The following is an 11285-nucleotide window of genomic DNA, read 5'->3' as shown; positions in this document are numbered from 1 at the left end:
AGACTGTGTTGTCAGACACAAATCAAAACAGGAATCTGTCACAGAATCTGTCAGACTCTTCTCTTGAACACCCTCCCTGTGGTGAATCTGATATTTGATTAATATTTCGTTATTAACATTTTTCCCAGAATAGCTATCTAACCTTTGAGGACATGATTGAGTAAATATTAGCAAAATTTGTTCGGCCACTGTTACCCAACTCTGTATTTGAGTATAGACAACAGTATCGATTTCCGCCACTTGAAAAGTAAAAAATGGGTTGGGTCTGCTGGTTGTTAATCCAGTATAAAGCAGACACATAGTCTGTCACTCCTGTGAGTGGAGCAGTAGGGTAGGAAAGGGTTGTCGTTTTCTAAGCAGTGAAGTCAGTGTTTAGCTGCGTCTTGGTTATGTCTGGAGTGTGGACTGTGCTGCTGCTCTGGGGCGTTGTCTTTGTCCCGGCTCTGTTGCATGGAGCTCTGGTCATCTCACGAGAAGACTCCACACCACAGGTGACTCTCCACGGTTACTATAGTATCTACTGTCCTGTCACCACATCTGGCCGCTCCTGCTATAATCTAGTGTTACTCTAGATTTTCTATATATATCTGTACCGTATCTACTTTGAATCGTCTCTGTTCTGCTTTCGCTCCGTATGTGTTGTGTGTGTGTACATTAATTGATTTACAGTCATGCTAATATCTATGTATATGCATTACAATGAATTTGACTGTGAATTTTAAATTAGTTTGGATGACATTCTGATCCTAAAATTAAACTTCTCCTGTGGTTTGTATCGCAGGGCTCTGATGGTGCTACAAGGATACTAAAGGTACTGTGGTAGTTCAGCATTGACTCAAACTGTACTGTCAGACACAAATCAAAACAGGAATCTGTCTCAGAATCTGTCAGACTTCTTCTCTTGAACACCCTCCCTGTGGTGAATATACATTTTCCCCAGAAAAAAACCGCTCTAACCTTTTGAGTATAGATAACAGTATTGATTTCCGCCACTTGAAAAGTCAAAAATGTCCAAGTATTAAATAGTGTACTCTGTCAAAAATAAAATTCATAATACTGTCTGAATCTATACATTTTTTACAGAAAAGAAGTACAGATAATATGGAGGTAAGGAAATACACTATATTTACATGATCTTTGTGAGGATAATGATAAGCCATCACCAGGAATCCATGCCTTCATGGACTTTTTAAATGGAACCACTGAACCAGCTGTACTCTTTCACAAGAGTACAGCTGTAATCATTTGTTTTTTAAGTAATCCTGTAGTCAATGCAGCCTAATCCACGCTATTCAGCTGTATATGGAAAATATGTTTTGAGAAAATGTGTGAGCTTTTTTACAGGTATATTGGATAGTCATTACTCACACAAACACAAGTTTCAAAACACTTCTGTTGCTGTTTCTCTCTTTTTTTCCTATGTACGTACATGTACATGTACCTCTATCCCTCTTTCTCTTCCTTTCTCTGCCTCTCTTCCTCTCTCTTTTCCTCCATCTCTCCCTCTCTCAGGTGGAGGTGTACAGTGTAAAGGTGGCCTGTAAGGTGGCGTCTCGTTTCGCTCACACGGTCATAACCTCCAGTGCTCTGAACAAGGTCAACTCCTCTCAGGAAGTGTTCTTTGAGGTGGATCTGCCGAAGACCGCCTTCATCACCAACTTCAGCATGTCAGTCAGCAGTCATGGCATATGTAGAAGTGTGTGTGAATGCATATGTGTGTTTGTTTGAATAACTGTGTTTTTGTATCTCAGGGAGATAGAGGGTCAGACGTACACGGGTGTGGTGAAGGAGAAGGAGAAAGCCAAGAAGCAGTATGAGAAAGCTGTTTCCACAGGGCAGACTGCAGGACTGGTCAAGTGAGTGGACCAGGGCAATGAGGAGGGAACAAACATGATGTTTCCATTACACCAAGCACTTCTATACTCTTATCACAGCCTGTGTTTTGTTTCAAATGTGATTGTCCTCCTACTGTACCTGTGTTTGTCTGTGTACTCTAGGGCATCAGGGAGGAAGATGGAGAAGTTTTCAGTGTCTGTGAACATCGCGGCCAATAGTAACGTCACCTTCATTCTGACATACGAGGAGTTGCTTCAGCGTAAACTGGGCCAGTATGAGATCATGACCCGGGTCAAACCCAAGCAGCTGGTCCAGCACTTTGAGGTCTGTAGATGTTTACACACTATACCCCAAAACAGCACTTTTGTCATCATCTTGACTCAGTCCTGTGTCTCATCAATCCAGTCCATGTCTCTAACAGATTGTGGCAGATATCTATGAACCCCAGGGCATTGCCTTCCTGGATGCCTATGGAACCTTCATCTCCAACGAGCTTCTACCTCTGGTGGAGAAAACAGTCACTGACAAAAAGGTATAATGCTGTTCTGTTCTATGAAACAAATGCATATGGAGCATATCGTCCCAAAGAGATAAATACAATTTTGCTGTGTTGAAATGTGTTGTTTTGTGTTTAATTGTATTAAATTGTGTTTTCCTCCCTCACTCAGGCACACATCTCATTCTGCCCAACAATGGACCAGCAGAGAAAGTGCCCAGGTTGTGACGGCACCCTGATTGACGGGGATTTCTTTATCAAATATGACGTGAACCGAGCTGAGACCCTTGGAGACATCCAGGTTAGCTGTGTTGAATATGATACTGGATCAGTTTTGGGGTCAATTCCATCAATTCATGGTGTTCATGTCTTAATGATGCTCAGCATGTCTTTTTCAGATAGTGAATGGGTACTTTGTGCACTTCTTTGCTCCTCCGGACTTACCCAGAGTTCCAAAGAATGTAGTGTTCGTCATTGACAGGAGTGGGTCAATGTCTGGAAACAAAATGCGTCAGGTAAGAGAGGAGGGAAATAGTTTGTCTGAAAGAAAGAGCTGGGGAGAGAGAAAATATGAGAGCGAGAGGTTGAGAAAGAGAGCTGTAATAGTAGTTGATGTTCAGATTGACCTGAGAGCCTGTGATCTCTCATAGACAAGGGAAGCTATGCTGACTATCCTGAATGACCTGCATGAGGACGACTACTTTGGAATTGTCACATTTGACGACCAAATCTCAACATGGAAGGGATCTTTGACCAAGGCCACCATGGAAAATGTGTCTGAAGCCAAAGGATTTATCAAAGAAATACAGCACAGTGGATGTGAGTCATATGTATTTCATTAAGTTTGTGTCATCATTCATTTTGTCAGCCAGTCAGTTGTACAACTAAATGCATTCAACTGAAATGTGTCTATTGTATTTTACCCAACCCCTCTGAATCAGAGAGGTGCGGGGGGCTGCCTTAATCGAAATCCACGTCTTTGGCGCCCGTAGTACAGTAGTGAAACTATGGCAATATAACACTTGGGCAAGCTGTATGCTAAAATTGAGTGAGGTGCATTTATGAGGGAACTTACAAAATGTTTATAAACACCTGGATTGATTTTCTGTCCTGTTTTCCTTTTAGACACTGATATAAATGCTGCTCTGATGAAAGCTGTGGATATAATGATGAAAGACAAACAAGCCAAGAAGTTCACAGAGAGGAGTGTGTCAATGATTGTCTTACTGACAGATGGAATGCCAAACGCAGGTGCTATCAGGTTTCCTTCCTTTCTGATCTCCCTTATTTGGTTGGGCTGCCATTTTAACATTGAAGTAGCAATCTGATGTATTGTTTTATATTAGATCAAGCCAGTAAGGTCATGGTACATTTGTTTAATGGTCCAGCCGTGTGTGTTTGTGTACAGGAGTGTCTTCTACACCACAGATTCAGGAGAATGTCCGTGATGCAATGGGTGGGAACATGTCTCTGTTCTGTCTGGGCTTTGGGAATGATGTGGACTACTCCTTTCTGGATGTGATGTCTAGACAGAACCAGGGACTGGCCCGGAGGATCTACGAGGGCTCTGACGCCACTGTCCAGCTTCAGGTTTGGACCAGGGCTGTGTCCCAAATCTCACAATAGTGACTTTTCAGTGGTTTTCTGGTTTTACCATATCACTGATAGGGAGCGTCACAAGATGGATGAAACTATCTAGGTCATACATAGATACTGCATATTGGCATTAGTGATAATGCACTGTAGAAAATAATTTAAGATAAATGATTAGGTAATGTGTGTCTTTGTGTCCTAGGGTTTCTATGAGGAAGTAGCCAGCCCCCTCCTCTCCGAGGTGGACCTGCATTACCCTGACAACCTGGTGAACTCTCTGACCACCAGCCACTACAAGCAGCTGTTCAACGGCTCAGAGATCGTGGTAGCTGGCCGGCTCACTGATAATAGCTTGGATAACTTCCTGGTGGAGGTGTTTGCAAAGGGGGTGAGGAACAGACAGGCACAACACAACATGACACCCTGATACTGAGCTTAGAAAGACAGATCTTCATCAGTCTTTGCACCTGAATGGCATTGTGCACTCATTATGATGTACAGTACAATGCTTAACCCAACTAATGCTTGTCTCTCACTCCTTCTCTCTGTATCTAATATCATCTTTCTCTTTCTCACTCCCTCACACTCTTTTAAGTTTGAGGAGGACTTTATTGTCAAAGGCCAGGCTAGTGCCCAGGAGTGGGACATACTGTACCCTGAGCAGGAGTACATCTTTGGGGACTTCACTGAGCGTCTTTGGGCCTACCTCACCATCCAACAACTGTTGAGCAAGAAGTCAGTGTGATCAGTTAACTGCTATTACTGATGTCTGGTGAACACTCCAGAACAAAATGGTGGCTTAGAATAATCCAAATTCCTAAGACACACTGGTGGTTGGGATGAATGGAGATGGTTATATTAAAGTAACTACATTTGTAAATATTACATAATTTTTTTTAAATATTACATAAGTTAAACCAAACCTAACCCAAGTTAAACCAAACCTAACCTCTAACCCAAACCTAATGCAATAACACCATTCATCCTATGGTTTTCTGTCAGAGAGACTGGAACTGCGGAGGAGAAGGGGAATGCCACTGCCCAGGCTCTGGAGATGTCCCTGCAGTACAGCTTCGTCACCCCTCTTACCTCCATGGTGGTCACCAAGCCTGAGACTGAAGAGGAGCAAGAGGAACCCCTCATCGCCGACAAGTTGACCGAGGGTATGAGACCAAGTGGGATGGGAGAGGGGGAGACCACCAGTACATCTGGCGTGTCTTATTTGACATGTTTATCTCAGTGGTTATAGAAATCCATGTATGGATTGTCAAAGGTGTGTGTCTGACAGTTTTTTCCTAATGCTGTTTGACAGATGAAAGGCAGAAAGCCCAGAGATTGGGTAAGAATATGACATGAATGGACAGGACTGGATTCATCATCTGAATGGATTTATAAGTCATTATGGATCACCTGAATTTATGACATGGAAAGCTGACACCAAATTATTTGTGGTTAGAAACTAACCGTATTGGATGGTAATATACACCTTGTTATGTTCAGACCAAATCTCTGAAATACATTTGACCACTGTACTTGAACTTTACTTGCCATCTGACATCTTTGGTGTGATTTTCAGGTCCTTTTGTACCCCAGGTGGTGAGCAACACCTACAGGGTGCAGAACATGCCCACATACTTTGGTGGGTCCTCCTTCATTCAGAGTGACCGTTGTGTCAGACATGGGTTACTTCTGGATTTTCTATCTGGTGCGACTGTCTCAAAAATAGGTTGCTTTCACAGGCTGCAGTACTTGCATATTTATGTTTAGTATTTTTTTCTGTGCTTCTTTTAACCAAACAAAAAACAAAACAGTGGATATATAGTTAACTGCCCAAATAAAGAATAAAAACAACAGTGTCTTAAAGACTAAATGAACCGTATTTAGTATTTTCAATGTCCACCATGCTGTCATGCCACATTAGGACTACAGTGAGTGATCCAGAAGTTTGAATGGGCTTAGCCTCAACCAAATCAAATTTTACAACTGGAACAATCTGTTGTTGACTCTGCAGTGGATGGGGACCCTCATTTCATGATTGAGTTGCCAGAGCAGAAGGATGCACTGTGCTTCAACATAGACGATAGGCCTGGTACCATCTTCAACCTAGTGAGAGACCAGCTGGCAGGTAAATATTAACCACTCAATGACTACAGAAATTACACTTTATTAAAGTACATAGTTATAGCTGTAGAAATGATTCATTATTTGAAATTGACCAACCTTTGACAGTAATGTGTCTTTGAATGTTACAAGGCATGAAACCAAACCATGACACTTGTTTCATAAAATAGACAACAAATATCAAAATTACACTATGAACCATTCAAACATAACACAGCTTGCCTCAATCTGTCTTACAGGTATTTTGGTCAATGGCCAGACCATTGGGGATAAGAAGGTGGCCCCTGATGGCAAAGTGAACACCTACTTTGGTCGCTTTGGCATTGTTCACCAGGGGCTGGGGGTGAGACTGGAGGTGACCACTCATGACATCACTGTGTCCCAGGATGGCAAGCAGGCCAAACTCCTCTGGTCTGACACCGCCTCTCTCAAGGGAGCCAAGTAAGTCCACCCTTACCTGGGTCGTTCTAAGAAGAGTGCCTTTTGCGTCCATTTGAGTAGAAAGTATAAATTCTGCACCAATATTGAATTTGAAAAGCCTGTTATATTAAATGAAGTGGCCTTTAATATAGACAACATGGAGAATTCAATAAATCTGTTTTTAATATGAATAAAGACTTGGTTTAATTCTGCATTATGACATGTCCCTCCGTGCCCCCACTACTTCTAGGGAAGATTTTAACCCACGTAACCCCAACATTTAATCATTGCAAAGGCCTAGTTATTTTGTTGCTTTGACAAAGTCATTTCTGAATATGATAATTTATTTCATGTGTTTAGTGATTCATTTACATCTGTCCCTCATTTTAAGGTCAACCCTGTTATGTGAACTGAACTCTGTTTAATACGGTGAAACTATTCCTTTATAAATATTTTTTTACAAATAAATATTGAACATCTAACAGTCAAATCATAGTGCAAAGTCAGGGGATCTGGTTCTACTCTTTTTGGACATTTTCTAGTGTTTTGTGGTGAAAAACTGAGCGGTTCGAGCATAACACGTCAACCCTGCTACCCATAGATAGACAGGCTACAAATGTTTTAACAATCAAATAAATTGTGAAGCTTGCACTCAATTGCCACTCCCTGTTGCATGCAACAAGCTTCCATTCCCCCTTCACAAGTTGATTTATGGTTGATTTAAGAATTTGTCAACCCTGTTACTTTATTTGGTAGTATAGTCATTTTTTACTCCCTCTTGACATGGGAAAAAGTGTTGTTTTATGAAGTCGAACAAGTGCTCTTTATGGGAGGATGTAAAAATTAGGTGACATCTGAAGTTTTCTTTGGCACCGAATTTTTGGAATGACCCACTTATTCCCATTTTACTGTTCTGGCTTCCATATAACTCCTATTTATACACTGTATATAGAGAGACCAGAGTTTCTGGATTTAATGCAACCTCCCTTGCTACTCCTACTACCACAGAAGGTTGTAAGGGAATCTGATGTTTCATCCTATCTCCCTGTCCTCCTGGTTAAACTACCTCCATCTCTCTCCCCTCCTACAGTTTAGACCTGGAGGTGACCAAAGACCGCAGGTTGACTGTCACCCTCAGGGACTCGGTCCGGTTTGTGGTCATCCTACACAAGGTGTGGAAACAGCACCCCTACCACCAGGACTATCTGGGCTTCTATACCCTGGACAGCCACCTCCTCTCCCCCAGCGTCCACGGCCTGCTAGGTAGGAAAGCCACCTCTTCTCCCCCAGCATCCACGGCCTGCTAGGTAGGAAAGCCACCTCTTCCCCCCTAGCGTCCATGGCCTGCTAGGTAGGAAAGCCACCTCCTCTCCCCCAGCGTCCATGGCCTGCTAGGTAGGAAAGCCACCTCTTCTTCCCCAGCGTCCACGGCCTGGTAGGTAGGAAAGCCACCTCTTCTCCCCCAGCGTCCACGGCCTGCTAGGTAGGAAAGCCAGCTCCTCTCCCACAGCGTCCACGGTCTGCTAGGTAGGAAAGCCACCTCTTCTCCCCCAGCGTCCACGGCCTGCTAGGTAGGAAAGCCAGCTCCTCTCCCACAGCGTCCACGGTCTGCTAGGTAGGAAAGCCACCTCTTCTCCCCCAGCGTCCACGGCCTGCTAGGTAGGAAAGCCAGCTCCTCTCCCCCAGCGTCCACGGCCTGCTAGGTAGGAAAGCCACCTCTTCTCCCCCAGCGTCCACGGCCTGCTAGGTAGGAAAGCCACCTCTTCTCCCCCAGCGTCCACGGCCTGCTAGGTAGGAAAGCCACCTCTTCTCCCCCAGCGTCCATGGCCTGCTAGGTAGGAAAGCCAGCTCCTCTCCCCCAGCGTCTATGGCCTGCTAGGTAGGAAAGCCACCTCTTCTCCCCCAGCGTCCACGGCCTGCTAGGTAGGAAAGCCACCTCCTCTCCCCCAGCGTCCACGGCCTGCTAGGTATCACCAGGGGGCTCCAAAGGATAACCTGTCATTGGCAGGGCCAGATGAAATCTGCGTTGCTGGCTGGAGTTTTACTGCAGTATATTTGGAAAAATGTCTGTATATCTGATCAATAAGAATGTATTTTATTATCCCCATACAGGTCAGTTTTACCATGGGGTGCAGTTTGAGGTGAGAAACATGCGCCCAGGGGAGGAGCCAGAGAAACCAGATGCCACCATGCTAGTGAAGGGGCAGGAGCTTACAGTGACAAGGTACTGTGATGTCTTCACACACACACACACACACACACACACACACACACACACACACACACACACACTTATCTCATCATTGTCTCTCCTCCCTGCTTTTTTTCTGCAGAGGCTGGCAAAGGGACTTCCGCTGGGATGTGAAGAATGGAGAGAACGTCCCCTGCTGGTTCATCCATAGCAACGGCAACGGCCTCATCGATGGAAACCACACAGATTACATCATGTCTGGACTCTTCAAGACCGTCTGAGCCTGTTACACTAGCAGTCAACCTCCTCAAACAGTACATCAGTCACACGTTTCACATGGATTCAACACACTGTATGTGCTATAGACATACCATCATGACATGAGAATAATTCATAGATAATGTAAGATAAAATCAGACCGAAGTACATTTGATTAAAAGATAAGTGGCAGGATAGAGAACTGCTGTCGAATACATTCAATGTTTTCATATTGATATGGGATAGTGATGACAAAAACCTGTTGAAATAAATGGGCCCACTTCCACCTAACATGTGTGCATTTAATCCCATTTTGATTGGCCCTTGAGAGGGAAAGATGAAGGGAGAGAGAAACATATACAGAGAGATAACAAATCAACACTGTGGTGCTTGACGTATTGCCTGGCTATCCAGCCTCCTTGCTCCGGACAAACGCTACTCCACGCTCAAAGACGTTAGTTTCTTCTCCACAAGAGTCTGGATCTGAGTACCTCCCAAACCTTCACCAAATGTGAACACATTCAGGGCCGTCTGATTGGTCCAGAAACCAATGGGTTTAAGGTGACCACATTTAAAATACCCAAATGCGGGAAAAGTGTAGCCTACATAAAAACATTTTGCCGCACCCTCCACCCACTCAAAGTTTGTACCGACAGATGTAGCCTACTGAATATCATTATAGAATATACATAAAATGCATCTTCCAATTGAAACGTCTGCCTATGCCCACACATACATTTTTATACCCTCAAACACCAAGTTAGGCACACCTAATGCTATGGCATCATCACTGTCAATCCTGAATGGATTCACGTTTGACTAGTGAAATGTCCAAACAGTGTTTACATGCCAATCATTTGATCTCAATCAGTTTCTTGGGAGTATACATTTAGATCTTCTTGAATTACTATTTTGTGAGCAAATTAGAACAGATGGTGTTAACAAACTTCATACCACAGCATTGTTGAATACTCGTTTCTGATTGGCTAGAAGGGAAATCTAGAATGGAGATTAAACCAGATAACAGGACAGTTGGAAAATATATGTTATGTATACTGAGCAAAAATATAAATGCAACAATTTCAACAATTTTACAGTTACAGTTCATATAAGAAAGTCAGTCAATCGAAATAAATTAATTAGGTCCTAATCTATGGATCTGTTGGACACAGATACCTTAAAAAAAGGTAGGTCGTGGATCAGAAAACCAGTCAGTATCTGGTGTGACCCCCATTTGCCTCATGCAGCGTGACACATCTCCTTCACATAGAGTTAATCAGGCTGTTTGTTTTGGCCTGTGGAATGTTGTCCCACTCCTCTTCAATGGCTGTGCGATATTGGTGGTAACTGGAACACGCTGTTGTACACATCGATCCAGAGCATCCCAAACATGCTCAATGGGTGACATGTCTGGTGAATGTGCAGGCCATGGAAGAACTGGTACATTTTTAGCTTCCAGGAATTGTGTACAGATCCTTGGAACATGGGGCCGTGCATTATGAGGCTGAAACATGGGCCTCAGGATCTCGTTGCGGTATCTCAGTGCGTTCAAATTGCCATCGCTAAAGTGTAATTGTGTTCGTTGTCTGTAGCTTATGCCTGGCCATATCATAACCCGACCTCCACCATGGGTCACTCCGTTCACAACGTTGACATCAGCAAACCATTCGCCGACACAACGCCATGCGGTTGTGAGGCCGGTTGGACGTACTGCAGAATTCTGTAAAATGATATTGGAGGCGGCTTATGGTAGAGAAATTAACATTAAATTCTCTGACAACAGCTCTGGTGGACATTCCTGCAGTCAGCGTGCAATTGCACACTGCCTCAAAACTTGAGACCTCTGTGGCATTGTGTTGTGTGACAAAACGGCATGACACAGTCTTTTATTGTCCCAGGCACAAGGTCCACCTATGTAATGATCATGTGGTTTAGTCAGCTTCTTGATATGTCACACCTGTCAGGTGGATGGATTATCTTGGCAAAGGAAATATGCTTACTAACAGGGATGTAAACAAATGTGTGCACAACATTTTAGTGTTATAAGCTTTTTGTGCATATGGAAAAATTTGATTCCCCCTAGCTGATCATTGTCTGCAACCAGCTCAGCTCATGAAGAATGAAACAGGCAGGGAGAGTGAGCTCGAGGTGGTTGGTGAACCCTCAACCTTCTGGCCCATAGCCCTGCATGGCATTAACTGTGCCACAAAAGCATGCTGAAGTGGCAAAGTTGATATCCCCATTCATAAACACAGGGTCACTACAGTTATTTGTGGGTGTAAAATTATTTTGAGTTAATTCTATGAAAGGGGAGGGTGTTCAATTTCTTTTACAGTACAAGGGGAGGGTCATGTGAAAATATTTTTAATG

At 43.6% G+C, this 11285-nt stretch overlaps 1 protein-coding gene across 1 annotated transcript; it reads left to right on the top strand.

The window, feature by feature from the left end:
* Positions 1–279: 279 nt before the first annotated feature.
* Positions 280–9206, top strand: LOC139557367 (inter-alpha-trypsin inhibitor heavy chain H3-like). The gene is made up of 22 exons (XM_071372099.1): positions 280–491; positions 782–811; positions 1084–1107; positions 1513–1667; positions 1752–1856; positions 1998–2160; positions 2258–2368; positions 2505–2633; positions 2731–2847; positions 2983–3151; positions 3458–3583; positions 3741–3922; positions 4128–4313; positions 4521–4660; positions 4928–5088; positions 5238–5264; positions 5502–5564; positions 5937–6050; positions 6286–6487; positions 7557–7729; positions 8579–8690; positions 8800–9206. The coding sequence occupies exons 1-22, from the start codon at positions 390–392 to the stop codon at positions 8936–8938; spliced, it is 2730 nt and encodes a 909-aa protein (XP_071228200.1). The 5' UTR covers positions 280–389; the 3' UTR covers positions 8939–9206.
* Positions 9207–11285: the final 2079 nt, after the last annotated feature.

Source organism: Salvelinus alpinus, chromosome 2 (assembly GCF_045679555.1).
Source record: "Salvelinus alpinus chromosome 2, SLU_Salpinus.1, whole genome shotgun sequence".
Classification (NCBI taxonomy): Eukaryota; Metazoa; Chordata; class Actinopteri; order Salmoniformes; family Salmonidae; genus Salvelinus; species Salvelinus alpinus.
The sequence above is the reverse complement of the archived record's forward strand: the minus strand, read 5'-3'. Positions and strand labels throughout refer to the sequence as shown.